At 43.0% G+C, this 17,153-nt stretch overlaps 1 protein-coding gene across 2 annotated transcripts in view; it reads left to right on the plus strand.

Annotated features, from left to right (window-relative positions):
- The window catches only part of adcy5 (adenylate cyclase 5), a gene marked incomplete at its 5' end in the record, with an annotated part of 49,151 nt that overhangs the window by 10,212 nt on the left and 21,786 nt on the right, over nt 1–17,153 (plus strand). For both annotated transcript variants that reach the window (XM_079276939.1, XM_079276940.1), the window contains 2 exons: nt 12,757–12,906; nt 13,864–13,985. In XM_079276939.1, the coding sequence (XP_079133065.1) occupies nt 12,757–12,906; nt 13,864–13,985 (272 nt within the window). The remainder of the gene's footprint in view (nt 1–12,756; nt 12,907–13,863; nt 13,986–17,153) is intronic.

The following is a 17,153-nucleotide window of genomic DNA, read 5'->3' on the forward strand; positions in this document are numbered from 1 at the left end:
CATTTCTATCCACAGTTGGCGTGACCTCCTGGAGCGAGACTCCAGTCCACAGTGAAGTCCTCGACCTGTAACATTCAGCCGGAGACAGAAAGAACAGTGGTTTAAAAATAGCTTCAATATGTTTTGATGTAACCCGGACTGAAATGAGGACGTGTGTGTGTGTGTGTGTGTGTGTGTGTGTGTGTGTGTGTGTGTGTGTGTGTGTGTGTGTGTGTGTGTGTGTGTGTGTGTGTGTGTGTGTGTGTGTGTGTGTGTGTGTGTGTGTGTGTGTGTGTCTCGCTGGCTCACCTCATTATGGATCAGAGGCGCTCGGTGAGGCGGAGACGCCGGTCGTAGCTGCAGCAGGAACAGGAACTGGATCTCAGCTTCAGACCTCATGAATAGAACTCGTATCCTCACGTGTCTCATGTGGAGAACCAGCAGAAATGCGTGATGTCCAGGGAAACGGTTAGTTCCTGTTTCCTGGCTGGTTCACCTTCCACCTGGCCATATGCTGCCCGACGCAACCGGAGAGGACGGCTCGGCTGTTCTGTGGTTAGTTTGGTGATTATTTACAGCGAGTCAGTTGTAAATACCAAATGTGAACGCTACCCTTGCTCTGCAGTGCTCGGCCGTACCTGATGCACCTGCATCCTATTGAAGCACAGCGTGGTTCATTTAAAGTCATTTACATGAAGAATATTGATGAGTTGAGTCTCGAGCTGACCACCTGCTTTGCTTCATAGCGAACTGCAAACTTGAAAGACATTGTGATAGTTTTCACGGAGGGTAAAAACACTGAATGCCAGCATGAAGCTTCCTTTGAATCAATAAGTGTTCTTCTGGAACATGTACACTGAATCCTCTCAACGTGAAGGCACTCGTCTCTTCTGCACAACAGATAAAAGATACTCAAAAAAAGCCTATGAATACCGAAGCATTGTGCAATAACTCCTCTTCAGGCCGTGTTGGGTTGAGGCTCAGCTACATAGCACAGGCTGCATGTGTGAAGGTGGCACGAAGAGTCCATCGAGCCCATTATGAGCCATTATGCTAACTGTGAAAAGTAAACGCATTATCATCAGTCATGAATGCAAATCCATTGTCCTGTCTGCAGCTCGTTGATGGGGGGGGGGAGGGGGGGGGTACAGTGTTTTTCTGTTACTCATACAAGAGATTCTCTTGAACATTTACAGATGAGTCACAGATGAAGTGATGATGACAGAGCTGATCGTGCAGCATTTCTTCATGTGAACACAAAAGCATGAATATGTTTGGACTCAATGTCCCAACTAATGCTTGTTTTTTATGTTGTGAAAGACAAACGATTGAGTTTCCCCGGAGCGCAGCGCAGCGGACATATTTGGTCCACTTGGCATGAAACCGGAAGTATATAGTTGTATAGAGGCCCCATTGTGAGGCAGACAGGAGGCCGCGTGCTCTGGAGAGAGCGTGCAGGACGGAGGATGGATGTGAGGCAGCGTGCCCGCCGCCAATTACCAGAACTACCACAAATGTCCCACGTGAAGAGCAGACGCGTAGCAGACGCACACACTGCTGCAGCTTAATGTTCATCCGTTATTTCATTTCAGAAAAGATCACAAAGGGACATTTCCAAATAACTTATTTTGTGCAAAATCTAAAGATTCAATGTGTGAATCAATCAATCCAGAACTGTCTTGTCATTATGCAGGAACAGCAAAACTGCAGCTGCGTAAAGAGTTCAAATGGTGCATGTTTTAACAGACTTCACATGTATCTTAGGGAGAAAAAAGGAATAAATGAAGCATGCATTTCGAGTTAAGAGATTTCAGAAAACAAGTATTTTAAAACTTCTTTGCTTGTCGTCTTGCGGAGAGAACTAACAAAACATGAATTCAGACTTCATACTACTCGCATCATTACGTTGTTATTTCATCTCTTTTATCCGTTTCTGGTGATTAAATCACAGCAGATTAGTTTACTTTGGCTTCATAGAGCTGCAGTAAACCAGCCGACGTGTGGCTCGCTAGATGCAGTGAATACGGCGACATGATGACATGATTAAAAAATGACACAAAAATACAACAATTGTGTAAAACATCAACTGCAATAGAAAGCAGCGCTGTCTCACGTTTGAGAAGCGGGATTCACAGCATCGATTATCAGATTGTTGGAACAGGATTCTTCTTCTAAAAAGAATGCGTTTGAATGAGTTTACGTGTGTCGTGTCTTCTCACTGTTTCCTGAAACACGTCTGCTCAGAATATGTCGGTTCCTCCTCACAGTCAGACGAAGAGGAGCAAGCGGAGTGTTTACTCAGTGGAGGGAGAGGAGTGTGTCTGCTCATCTCTTCATTCTTGTTATTTTTAGATTGAGCTAAACCCGGCTCTGAAATGACAGACGGTCCGTATCGCAGCCGTCCTTCAGCGCCGGCGTGATCATCATTCTGCGGCTGGCTGTCCTCAGATCCGTCTCCAGCGGTGCGGCCCACACGTATTATGACTGCGAGTAAAGCAGGATGTGATACGGCCCAGACTCGTCCTCCACCTGCCCTTATATGGACGCAGTTTGAAGCCACTTGTGAGCTGCAGGTCAGGGGTCAGCTGGAGCTCTCGTCCTCATGACTGATGTAAACAAACCCGATTCACTGGATTCAGGGTTGAGCTTCACGTTGGAGTCTTAAAATAATCAAATGTTTCATTCAACGCTCTGCTCACGCACCTCTGATCTGCAAAGGAACATGAACAGATGTAGGGTTCTCATTGAAGATGCTGTCATTACATTACATGGAACAATACAATTATCATTGTATTATTTGTTGTGGTTATAAAGTAGCAGAATAGAATGCTCCAGTGAAGGCCTTTAGAACGTGTTCTTTCTTAGTTCCTGTCAGCTGGTGGTGTGATCATCACGTGGTGGTCTTGGCTCTGAGCCGGTACCCCTCAGACTCCTCTGGGCTGACTGTGCGTACTTTCATACATATTCTCTCTTTTCCTTTGCTAAGTACATTTCACGGTTCATATGCAACAACAACAAGAGAGGTATTGCGAGGTTTGACACTTAACTGATACATTAAGCAGCGCTTCCTGTGCCAGAGTTCCACTCTGAAGAGTCTGAGGGCTCGTAAACATGTTCAGGGAAGTGTGATTATGGGCAAAAAAAAGATATTCTGCTGCGGAAACTCCTGACAGAGTACAACAGTACTATTTATGTGCAGCATGCGGTGACCTGGACTTCATCCCCAGAGACGTTTCCATGGGGACTTGAAGCGTTTCTTCAATCTCTTTAAGGCTGACTGATGGAGCCGTGAGCGATGGAGCAGTGTTGAGATGTGAGGAACACTGAGCTGTGTTTGATCATCGTCTCCGTTTAACTCGGCTGACAGCAGGAAGAGGACCTCTGCTAACAGAACCACCGATGTGATCGTCTCCGCCAGGAGAACCGTGCGTGAGTGAGTGTGCACCTCTGTGTCCGTCCACGGCTGACCTCTCACCCGAGAGCCGCTCTGATGCGGCGTGCGTAGCTCTACCGCGGCGTGCGTAGCTCTACCGCGGCGTGCGTAGCTCTACCGCGGCGTGCGTAGCTCTACCGCGGAACAATGAAAGCGCTGTCACTCAGATATCACACAATAGATTTGTATGTAATCCACGTAATCATGAACCAGACTGCTGAAAAAAACAAAAGCCGAGACCGCCGTCTGATCTCCGTGTGGAACGAGAAGTCGGCGATTCGTTTGTCACGTGACTGGTTCACACTCTGATGGTTCATTTTAACCCAAAACACGATTTAATCCTCAACCTAACTGAGTAATTCACCATCTTTTCGTCAAGATGGAACTTTATTTTGAAAAGACTATTCCCGTAACGAACCGAAATGTACACGTGTTGCTGACTTTCGCAGGAAAACGCACAACTTCCTGTGAGATGTCCCACTAACTGCTGCATGACACGAGGGTCCGAGGACGCTGGATGCGTCGGGGGTCCGGTGTTGCTGCTTGCTGGAGGACCTCGTGGTCGTGGTGACTCACACTTTCTCCGAACACCTTTTATGACCTGTTCTGTACGCCATTGACTGCCTGCCGACTCCTCGCTGGTTGTTTCCATCACAAACTGACCGATTACTATCGTTTTCTGACACTAAGCACCATTTTTCTTCTTTTAGTGCGACGACGTTCCTTATTCTTTCTTGTTTCATCACACAGGGTAACACTGATTTTGTGTTCTATATTTATTTATTTATAGCTGAACACCAAAGACAAAAGACTTTACGAACTCAAACGTCGAAAGGCTCCCCGGGCGCCTCTCAGCTGCCACCTGCTCCCAATAAACTAGGGATGGGTTCAATGCAGAGGACACATTTCGTATATGTGTAAATGTATATGACAATAAACTTAAACTTACTTCGATCCATTTCAAACCTTTGCGATTTGTTGTTAGTTAGATTTTTAAAAAGGCATTTGTCTCTGAGAAAGAGGAGTGTTCTGCTTTTTCAGTTGTTTGGGAGTTTGCAGTTGGCTCTACTTTTGGAGGAGATACCGCATGCTGAGATAAAAGACACAAATATCACTTCATCCATGTGAGTACTACAAGTAGGCATCCAAACTAAAACGCTCTCAATGTGCAGCCAGCTTTATGTCCATCTCTCCGGACGGCTCTTGAATGCAGTCTCTGCTGTTTTACTGAATCACAATCATGAACAGTGATTTATTTTTAGCAATTAATTATTAATAACAAACGACTAACTCCTTATTCTCTGGTTGAACCAGACGTCAACCTCCAGTTCTTTAAAGTGAAGCCAGTGCTTCACGTGTTAAAGCTGCATTCTCTCTAGTGTCCACCAGGGGGCGACTCCTCTGGTTGTATAGAAGTCTATAGAAAATGACTCTACTTCTCTCTTGATTTATTCCCTCAGTAAACATTGTAAACATGAGTTTATGTCTCAATCTCTAGTTTCAACACAGCATGATGTTCATTTAGTACATTATGGTCCAACTGATTTCTCAATTAAGTTATTCTTTTTGGGGAAATGTCGGTCGCAGTTTTAAAGACTTCACTGAAACAACGTTAAATCTTATAAATTGAAACAAAACATAAACACAACAATGTCCAGTAAAACATTTGGGTTTGGCTTAAAATAAGTGTGTTTGTTACGTTGTTTAAATAATGGACGTAATTTTAAATAAGTCATCGTTGACTTGGTTCCGGGGACATGAACGGCCATAGAAACGTATTTGTGTTACGTCAAACGAATCTGTTTCCTTCAACATGTAACACAAGATGCACTTTTGTTGTGCAGACTTGAAAGACAATAGAAAGGTTGAGTTCTTCTTCACTGGAGGCTGTGCTCCACAGTTACAGTGGATTCAGTTTGGTGGCTTACAGCACTTGTCCATCTAGATGAATTCTCTGGGCTCATGAAGTCTCTGCAGCATTGTGTCCATTTGTTAGATGTTGTTCTCTCTCTAGAGTTTCAGAGAATAATGCAACGAACAACGAGCTCGCGCACCATCTGTCGAGGTTCCCTCGCGAGTATAAACAAAGCTTTATCATCAGGGCAGCGCTGATTAGCCAGCCAATGAGACACACACACACACACAGCTTCCATTCACATGATGGGTATCAGATGAAGTCCTCTATTGGTGTTGGAATCACTTTAGAAGCACTGGCATCATCATCTTTTACACCAAACATGTCAAGATCTTTGACAGGACGAGTCGTCCCAGGAGACACATCGTGTTTCATCATTCAGACGAAAGGACGCCACGCGCTGAGTGCGTCGACTCAGACCGCTTCACCAGGCTGTGCTGGTTCTGAGGCCTTCAGGTCAAGAGAGGCAGGGACTGAATGCTTTAACCTCCCGGCTTTGAAGCGGTCCGTGCCGGCAGAGAGAGAGTTCCTAGGAGTCAAGGTGGATACCTTGCCCCACTGGGGGGCACTGACCTATTCAAATATGGATTTGTTTCCTGTCTGAAGCTCTGGAGGAACATAGCTTTGAGTGCTAGGTGTTGACATCAAAGAGTACCACGCAGCCGGTTCTCCCGTACGGCCGCCGTTGAAAGGAGTCTATATTTGGTAGAATCTGCAGTCAGCGCCCCCCGATCCGTCTCCTCTCTTTTGAAGCACCAGATGAAAAATGAAACCTGCTTTCTTTTGTTGTTTGTCGGTGGGCTTGTCTTTCTTCTTCAAAGGTATGACTCACAGAATGACCTTTTTAGTTCCCAGGAGCTCAGCGTCTCCTGTGAGCCATCAGTGCTGCTTGAAAGCTTGTTTTTGTGGCCCTGTGTTGAAGGAGGACTCCAGAAATGTTCCCAGTCAAAGCCGAACTCTGTCAAAGTGCTTCTCCTTCACATGTTGTTTGGGAACAGATTTAGTTTGGTGCTTTGTGCTGTTGAGATGTCAGCAAGTTGGGACATTTAGGGCATTTTCACACGAGGCCGGGATCAGATACTTGAGTTTGTGTTTGTTAGTTGTTGAAAAGGTGAATACGGAATAATACCGAAGGCACGCTCATCTTTCTAGTGAAGCTAGCATGCTAACCAGCTAGTCTTGTCTTCGTGCTACTTGTAACCTGGAGAGGCAAAATACGAAATACGTGTTCTTGTTTCTTGTTTCTGTTTCTTTGGATTCAATAATAGACTGTTTGGAAGAAGTGGATGTGGTCATCGTGACGTCACTCGTTGGTTTGTGGTCTGACGCTTTGAAGCCTTGAGTTCGGCGATTTCGCCGTCGCCATCTTGGATTACGGCCGTCGCCATGTTGTTTTTTCACAACCAGTGAACGGGAAGTGACCATATCTGGACTGAGGAGGAGTGACGTAGAGACGCAGTATACGTCTCTGGTAAGAGACCTGTCAATCAGCGTGTAGCCCCGCCCTAAAGCATCCCCTGCTTTATGGTCTGTGTGACTCTAAATGGACCATAATGTACTAAATGAACATCATGCTGTATTGAAGAAGACTTGAAACTAGAGATTGAGACATAAACTCATGTTTACAATGTTTACTGAGGTAATAAATCAAGAGAGAAGTAGAGTCATTTTCTATAGACTTTATACAACCAGAGGAGTCGCCCCCTGGTGGACACTAGAGAGAATGCAGCTTTAACACATGAAGCTTTGACTTCACTGTTCTGAACCAGAGGATGCCGCCTGGATTTAATCCAATAATCAAACTATCAAAGCTCAAAGCTGTACTAACCACACAGCCCCGGTTAGTATCACAGTAAACACACAGACGGATAACGTAAACAACATGTGACGATTATAAAATAGTTATTTTGAGTTTTATCAGCTTGGTTGAATGTTTTCTCTCCGTGCTGTTTGTTGACTTTTATCTGATAACTGATGACTGTAGATGTAGATGGTAATGACCCGGTAGTAGAGCTGAAGCTCTGCCCCCCATCTGTTTGGAGAAGCTGGACATTCAACATTTCACCCCTTAAAGCTGCACGAATCAATAAATAACAGCATTAGATCTCGCTTGAACGCAACCCTTGACCACAGTTTTGTGGTGGATCCAAGTTTGAAACTAGTTTTCACACAAACGCACAAAAGTCACAGGACTGGGAAAAATGCTTCTCGTGGCTCAAACCTGAGAAAATGCTCTTAAATTGTTCCTGGAGAAGATTACAGGAACTGTACACGCCATGAATACAAGCTGCTTGTACAGTTGTTGACGGCATTCATGTTAAATGATGGCGAGTAGATGATCAATACAACATGCAAACATTCACACATCATAGAAACGAGTGTGAGTGTATTAGTCTGAATACATGCATGTGTTAGTGGAGCACATGTGTTTGATAAAAGCAACACTGTCTTTGTTCATTGCTGCTGTTCTCTGGCTGATGGATGAGTGAATGAGTCCAGACTGCTGCACACTGTGCACATTCACATCCTCCTGATGAGAGTCATGTAAGGAACGCCGCTGACTCCACGTGATTTCATTTACCTTTGATTTAATGTACAGCAGAGTGCACGTTGCCCTCCCGACACACAGGACTCTAACAACAGCAGTCTTATGGTTCATGCGGTCTGATCCTCTGGTTTTGGTCCTGCATGTTACGAAGGCATTAATAAAGCAGCTGACTGCTTTCGAGGTAAAATCCGGCAACAAACAGCTGCAGGCTCTCACGTGAGAGACTTTCACCTCCTCGTACATTGGCCTGCAGAAGGAGGGCTGCGCTCAGTAATCAGCATGAAGCACATGACCTGCTTTCCTCCTCAGAGCACACAATGTGCCTCAGTGTGCTCTACTTGTAATCAACAGAATAATCTAATCAGAAGTAAAAGTAAAAAGGAATGGGACCGACACCGCTGACGGGCCTGTTCTTTCCTGTCCTTGACTTTTAGCCTTCAATAAGTCCATGGTCTTCCTCACAGGAATCTGTGATCTTGCGATCGCAGTAGTTTTGACATCAAAACAAAAGCGTTAACCATTTATTTTCTAATTTCCTTAATAATTGTACAGAGTCATTGCTCAACTACAGGCAATGCATTGCTTCTAACGAGCTCCACTAATTCAAATGTCAGCAAAACGTACCCATCATTAACGCAGTGATGTTCCTCAAACGAACCGCGAGCTGCTTGGTAGCCGTGCTCTGTGTGGGAGTAAATACTTCTAGTTTGATTCAGAACAAAATGCCCTTCCAGGTCATCAACTTCCTGTCCACTGCTCTGTCACAGGAATGTTCACCATGTGTTCAATTCCCACAATATTTAGAACAACACAACAACAGATTGGAGCTTTGTAGGTTTAGATGTTCTAGAACACGGCCTTACAACAACATGCATGAATTAAATCATCTCTTTAAATCATTTACAAAGCTGTCTGAGGATTTCAAAATTCCTGAATCCTGTGTGGATTTAGAAGGAATTTTATTGTGGAAAGGTGAACACATTGTCTTTCCTAAGCTTCCTGTAGCATTGCTTATGTTTCTTTTTTGTGGAGGAAACATGTTTTTATGTACATTTAGAAATGTGTGTTTTTAGATTTTTGCAAACTGTTTCACTTCCTGCTGGCTCTACCGCCTCCGTTTAGTTTTGTACTCGGATGAGTGGAGGACACGTCCGTGGTGATACAGAGGGAGGGGTAGTTGAATGGTGCTCATCAAAACATCTCTACTGCAGCAATGGCATTAACCCAGTGGGGTCTGGTTTGGTCTGGTTTAGTTTTGTTCTGCATTGGTCTGGTCTGATTTGGACTGGATTGGTTTGGTTTTTGGTCTGGTCTGGATTGGTTTGGTCTGCATTGGTTTGGTTTTGGTCTGGTCTGGATTGTTTGGTCTGGATTGGTCTGGTCTGGATGGGTTTGGTCTGCATTGGTTTGGTTTTGGTCTGGTCTGGATTGTTTGGTCTGGATTGGTTTGGTTTTGGTCTGGATTGGTTTCGTCTGGATTGGATTGGTTTGGTCTGGATTGTTTGGTCTGGATTGGATTGGTTTGGTCTGGATTGTTTGGTCTGGATTGGTTTGGTCTGGTCTGGATTGGTTTGGTCTGCATTGGTTTGGGTCTGGTCTGGATTGGTTTGGTCTGGTCTGGATTGGTTTGGGCTGCATTGGTTTGGGTCTGGTCTGGATTGGTTTGGTCTGGATTGGATTGGTTTGGTCTGCATTGGTTTGGTTTTGGTCTGGATTGGATTGGTTTTGGTCTGGATTGGTTTGCTTTTGGTCTGGTCTGGATTGGTTTGGTTTTGGTCTGGATTGGTTTTGGTCTGGATTGGTTTGGTTTTGGTCTGGTCTGGATTGGTTTGGTCTGCATTGGTTTGGTTTTGGTCTGGTCTGGATTGGTTTGGTCTGCATTAGTTTGGTTTTGGTCTGGTTTGGTTTGGTTTTGGTCTGGTCTGGATTGGTTTTGGTCTGGATTGGTTTGGTTTTGGTCTGGATTGGTTTGGTCTGGATTGGTTTTGGTCTGCATTGGTTTGGTTTTGGTCTGGATTAGTTTGGTTTTGGTCTGGTCTGGATTGGTTTGGTCTGCATTGGTTTGGTTTTGGTCTGGATTGGTTTGGTCTGGATTGGTTTGGTCTGCATTAGTTTGGTTTTGGTCTGGTCTGGTTTGGTCTGGTCTGGATTGGTCTGGTCTGGATTGGTCTGGATATGTGGGCTGGATGTTGGCCGCCAGTCCTCCTCAGACATGCTGTTGTCCATCTCTCAGAGGTTCTAGAGTATAAATGAGAAGTGTGTCGGAAGCTCAGACGGAGAGAAGCCGAGCGGCGTGAGGAGATCTAAGATCACTGCAACAGAAGGTGTGGGAGAGACGTAGGAGAAACACAGACTGCTGGGTAAATATTGACACCTGTGATGTCCTGCTCTGTTGTTTTTATGGCCTCTGCTGGCAATTATTAATCAGACACGAAAATAATGTCGGACTGGCCACTTCCATGGTTACTGTCAATGTTCCCTAATTAGCAGACTTATATACAGTGTGTATATATATATATATATATATGATATATACAGTATATGGGATTTATTATTGCTCTGGAGGTGAAATATAAAACAAACACACATTAGACCCTCGTAGCTCCAGCCTTCTTTAATGACTGTTAATGAAAACCGAGTGGGGTGCGGCGGCCTCTTCCTTTTCAAATCGACATGAATGCAAGCGTTTTTGATTCAAAAAGAACAGAAATTGCAATTTTTAGCCGGAGCTCCATGGGGACCGAGTGCTATTTTTAGAACATGCCTTGCGGGCGACTCACATGGTGCCCGCGGTCTGGGACTTAAAAGCTGAATTCAGCTTTTTAGGAGAATGACTTTCCCTCGTGTTCTTTCTTATTTATTTATTTATTAACGATGGACGGTTAATGTTTCCTTTCAATGTTAACTAATAACTGTCAGAAAAAGATGAAATCAATTAAAGGTTTCTATCTTCTCAGCGATCAACCTTTGGTGCGCAGCAACAGAAGGCTGCTTCTTCTCACTTTTTGTACGTCGTTTTTGGTGCATTGAACAAGCCGGCGCTTGACGACCTAATTGAACGGTTAGCAGCATGCTCACATAATCAACGGGAAGAATGAAGGTTAAACCATTTAAGAGCCTTAAAAACAAGCAGCAGAAGGGGAATAATCACGTCAAAATACATATTCAAGCAGCCAATAATAAAGGACATGAACCTCTGTTTCGCTGGTCATGGTGTTTCTATTCAGTCCAGTTCAGCTTCATGAGAAAGCAGAAAATAGCAAAGAGTAACCTTTCCTACATGCACCACCCTCTCTCTGTCTCACGCCTCGTTTCTTTATTCTGCGCGGTCGTGCCTCACTTCCTCAGTCGTCCGCCAGTCACTCCTCCCCTCGGACTGTTGTGTTGTTATTTTTTAGCGGGGAGAACTGCTGAAGGTTTTTGGTCTTTTACTTGATAAAGACATGCTGTGTTTGTTCAGTTTGTTCCGGCAACAGAGAGGCCCGTGGTGCAAATGTGATTCAGCCGGCTGGTTCAGCCCGTTCGATGGCTCTGTGGAAAGGATGGCCGGCCCGGGCTCCCTGTGGCTGCCGCTGAATGGAGACCAGTTCTGTCTGAGCTCTGGTGAGGTGGACACATGACAGCCTGTGAGCTGATTGAAACTCGGACAGCGTCTATGACACCTTTTTAGTTTTTAGTGTGCAAAGAGAGGGTTCTCCAGCCCCCTCTCCTTTGTTCCACAAGAACATCAAGTACGTCAACATTCACACAGAAAACCAGAAAATCCAACAGTTTGAACAATCAACCCTTATTTTGAATGCACTTTTTTAGAAATAATGATGCTAACTCGAACCATATCGGCTTCTTCGGCTTGTCCCCTTAAATTCTTTGGTTTCTGGTAAAAAATATTTTTGCAGTGTTCTACCTAGAACCCAACATAAAGGGTTACACCTAGAGCCACCTGTCAAAGGTTCCCTTACAAAGAACCCGTCTGTGGTGTGATGGTTCCGCCCAGAACCTTCTCTGGAGGATCTATCCAGAGGCGTTCCACTTTCTAAGGGTGCTGCCAGGAACTAGGAACTACTGGAACTACTGGAACTAGGAAGTACGACCATCCTTTTAATATTCAATGGTTTCATCTCGAAGCCTGAAGGCCCGGAATGATTGTTCTGTGTTCACTTGTTGTGACAGAACGTCAACCTTTTATTTGGGCTCAATGAAAACACGCATTACACTTAAGGCTGCAACTTGCTATTATTTTCATGATCTATCCGTCTATTTTCTTGATTAATTAATGTTTGGTCTGTAAAATGACAACAACTGGTGATAAATGATCAGTGAATGAAGTCAATGAAGTCCTCAAATGTCTTGTTTTGTCCACAACTCAAACATATTCAGTTTACTGTCGCAGAGGAGGAAAGAAACCAGAAAACATTCACTTTAAAGAAGCTGCACTTTTCTTTTCTTAACAACCAATCATCTAAAATAATAGTCAACGACTTTAACAGCTGACGGCTCCATCAAACATATTCACGCTGTAAACCTTCTGACCTCTCCGTCACATTTAGAGCGACACAAACAGAATGCTCGTCTTAGTCTAGTCATTCCTTTGTGTGTTCAGTATCTATCACATCTGGCCCCAGATGTTGTATTGCTACCATATTGTATCAGAGGCTATCGGGGCTTTTACAAAATATTTACACAATGAGATTCTTGATGGATATTCCTTAGCAATGTAGACATAATGAATAAGTGAGTAAAGACAAATGACAGATGGGTCTGGTCAGTTCTGTAATGCAGCCCTGAGATGATATAGTCTCATATCACGATATCGATATATTAAAGATATACATGTTGCCCGTCCTTGTGTTCTAACTCGTTCTGTCTCACCATCCTCCACAGATAGTGTCCAACGTGCTGATCTTCTCCTGCACCAACATCGTGGGAGTGTGCACCCATTACCCCGCCGAGGGTTCCCAGAGGCAGGCCTTCCAGGAGACCAGGGAGTGCATCCAGGCCCGCCTTCACTCCCAGAGAGAGAACCAGCAGCAGGTGAGAGCTCAGAGCTTCACGTGGCTGGAGACGGCGAGGAGGCAGCGACCGGAACCGAGGTGATCGGATCAAATGAATCTGTTAAAGGATTACTTCACTGGAAGCTTTTGAATTCTAGCTTCCTGTAGGAAAGAAAAGAAGTATCTGACGAGTGTTTGCAGTGGATTCATCCTCTGTCGTACAGAGAACCCTTCTGTGGTTCGATGGTTCCACCCAGAACCCCCGCTGGAGGATATAAGCAGAACCTTTTAACCTTCTAAGGGTACAGAGGGTTCTATAGTCCAAGCTTTTCATCTGAAACTGAACCAGGGGGCTCGACCTAGAACCCTTAATTACTGCAAGGGTCTCATCTAGAACCCACAGGGGGCTATAACAAGAACCCTTTTGATACTTCTAACACTAAGCTGCTCTGACAGTGTGTGCCTCTGTCGTAAAATGCTTTTTTAGCAAAGTATCAGATTCTATATTTGAGATGTAAGACAGATGTATTAATTGGTCTTTGAACGAGTGTATGTGCATTATTATGCTATTATATCATTATTATGTCCGTGGCATGATATGGTATTAAAATGACAATAATGACAATTTATCGTTTCCTCTCATAAGAAAAGAAAAGCAGCGAATCTTCACACACGAGAAACTTTTCTAGAGTCGGAAGCTGGGAGAAGGGTTTTAAAAAATGGGCGTGCAGCTTATATGTGAATATTTAAAAATGTTAAATGATGGAAAAAAAATGCAATTTTATATGCAAATTGCATTCATGTGTTCATAAGATTCATTGATGTCATAAGAATAGCTTTGATATGTATTTCATTTCACTGAAGGGTGTTAGGCATGCTGCCTGCTCCCCTCACACACACACTCACACACACACACACACTCTCATACCCCCACACACACACACACCTCCACCTCTTAGCTTACCTTGCACTTATTGCGTCCCACGCTTTCCTGCAGGAACGTCTTCTGCTGTCGGTGCTTCCCCGCCACGTTGCCATGGAGATGAAAGCCGACATAAACGCCAAGCAGGAGGACATGATGTTTCACAAGATCTACATCCAGAAGCATGACAACGTCAGGTATCGCACACACACACACACACACACACTAACCCTGCTCTCACATCGAGACATAAACCACAAAACTCTTCCTCGTGAGGCACAAAAGTTTAAAATCAACTCTGAACCCAAAAACTCACCGGCGGGATTTAAAAGCATGTTGTTGTTTTTAAACAATCGCCAAATCTGCACATTAATGAGAACGTTAATGTGCTCGGCTCCAGTGACTCATACGATGATTTAGAGTTTAAGCTGCTGCTGAATATGATTCAGAAAATTCCAAACAAATGTAATTAAAAGTGAGTGACATGGCTGGTCTGCCGTGTATTTATAACATAACATTCATAACATAACATTCATAACATAACATTTATAACATAACATTTATAACATAACATTTATGCCATAACATTTATAACATAACATTCATACCATAACATTTATAACATAACATTTATACCATAACATTCATCACATAACATTTATAACATAACATTTATGACATAACATTTATGACATTTATAACACAACATTCATAACATAACATTTATGCCATAACATTTATAACATAACATTCATAACATAACATTTATAACATAACATTTATAACATAACATTTATTCCATAACATTTATAACATAACATTCATAACATAACATTTATAACATAACATTTATACCATAACATTCATCACATAACATTTATGACATAACATTTATGACATAACATTTATGACAACATTTATAACACAACATTTATAACATAACATTCATAACATAACATTTATGACAACATTTATAACATAACATTTATAACATAACATTCATAACATAACATTTATAACATAACATTCATAACATGACATTCATAACATAACATTTATAACATAATATTCATAACATAAAATTTATGACATAACATTCATGACAACATTTATGACATAACATTAATGACATAACATTTATGACATAACATCCATGACATAACATTTATAACATAACATTCATGACATAACATTTATGACATAACATTCATAACATAACATTCATAACATAACATTCATAACATAACATTTATGACATAACATTCATGACATAACATTTACGACATAACATTTACAACATAACATTTACAACATAACATTTACAACATAACATTTATGACATAACATTTATGACATAACATTCATGACATGACATTTATAACATGACATTCATAACATGACATTCATAACATGACATTCATAACATAACATTCAGAACATAACATTCATGACATAACATTTATGACATAACATTCATGACATAACATTTATAACATAACATTCATAACATAACATTTATAACATACCATTTATGACATAACATTTATAACATAACATTCATAACATAACATTCATAACATAACATTTATAACATACCATTTATGACATAACATTTATAACATAACATTCATAACAACATTTATGACATAACATTTATAACAACGTTAAATTCAAACACAACCCTCAGTGGTTCTTCTTATGAGCTGTTTTCAGTGACGATCCTCGGGCCGATATTTTAAGGTAATTCAAACTAATATTGAACTTTAAACCACGATTTACTCAGCCAGAAACTAACCTAAAGTATGCAACTCAGCTGGGATATTATATTATTCAGTGTGTAGACGTCCGATAGATTATAAAAGTAAACAGCTGAGTGCCTCAGCATCATGTCTGTTCAGAGGTAGAGGGATGCTCTCAGAGGTGTGTGTGCAGCAAATGCTTCACACACGACGACGTTTAAAACGCTGCTGCAACAGAAGTGTAAAGTAGACGCGGTTTAATCCGGGTTAATCCTGACCGCTGCAGGCCGCCGCCCACCGGCAGCGGAGGAGGGAGAAGTGCAGGCGTTGCCATGACGATAGGCTGAGTATTTATTTTGTTTCTACGTTCAGAGTTGTTAACAGAGAGAGATGTGATGTCGTCATCTTTGAAGATTAGAATAGACTCCGAACCACCAGTTGCTGCTCACCATTGAAGCGATTCGTAGTGATGTTTAGAAGTGTGGTAGTACGAGATACTCTGTTGTTGCAGTAGTACTACAGTAGAGAACAGACAGGAGTACCAGAGTACCAGCACAGTAACGTACTGATGTGGACGTATTTAAAAGAATCCATATCAGTTTAAGTGAGCGCTATATTTATAATGTTTTACCTTCATGATGAGGAACTGAAGCTGTTCTCTCTGATCTCTCCAAACACACCAGACTCCTTATGAACAGGTTCAACCTCTCAGAGCACAGGGGCTGCTGCTGCGCTGCTCCGTCTCTCACTGTGTCCGTGTTGTTGAGACTTCAGTGGATCTGAACTCAACATGTTAAGAGGACACGTGCAGTTCAACAAGCCTCGCTTTGGTTTGGCACCACCCTGTGGAGCAACGAGACACTGCAGCAGGGTGACACAGAAGCAGACTTGTTATAACCGTGTGTGTGTGTGTGTGTGTGTGTGTGTGTGTGTGTGGAGCAGCAGCAGCCCAAATCTCAAACTGTGCAGGAAGAGATGTTGTGGCCCGTAGCCGTCACAGTCAGGTGGAAGCTCAAACCGTAATGATGCTGTTGAAGCCCGTTAGCGCTGTGAAGTGGTCCCTCTGACTCCTCCGGGCTGAAGCATCAGGTCACGTACGTTGGAGCTCTTGCACACAAAAGGTCTTTATCTTCACTATTAAGATCAGTAACAGGAATCATCCTGATTTGTTGCCTTTTTAAAAGTGCAGCTCAGTTCAGAGTGCAGATAGTTTGTTGTTGGGCGGAGATGTTTGGAGGTTATTCACAGTATATGGATGAGCGTGCACACGCGGACGTCAAACTATTATGACAATAAAGTTGAGTTGTGTGCAATTAAGAGGCCAAGAAGGTCATTTTGAGTGTGTCTGTAGCTGCTCTGTGTCTCTTTGTAGTCATTCTGAGAGGCGTTGTAGTTCTGTGAGTTTCTGTCGTCCCAGATAGAGTTTTTGGTCCCCTGGGTTTTGCCTGTTAGGCCTGTTCAGTCGTCTGTCCATGGCTCTGACCTGTGAAGACGTTACCCTTTACACAAGTAGAAGAGACAAACCTGCGTTTCCAGCAAACAAACAGAACGTGACAGGAGAGACAGACGGTGAGGTGTCAGCTGGTCCTGTAACTCGTCCTGCTGTAGATTCGTTCCGTGACTCAC

The sequence above is a fragment of the Melanostigma gelatinosum genome (assembly GCF_949748355.1).
Source record: "Melanostigma gelatinosum genome assembly, chromosome: 10".
NCBI lineage: Eukaryota > Metazoa > Chordata > Actinopteri > Perciformes > Zoarcidae > Melanostigma > Melanostigma gelatinosum.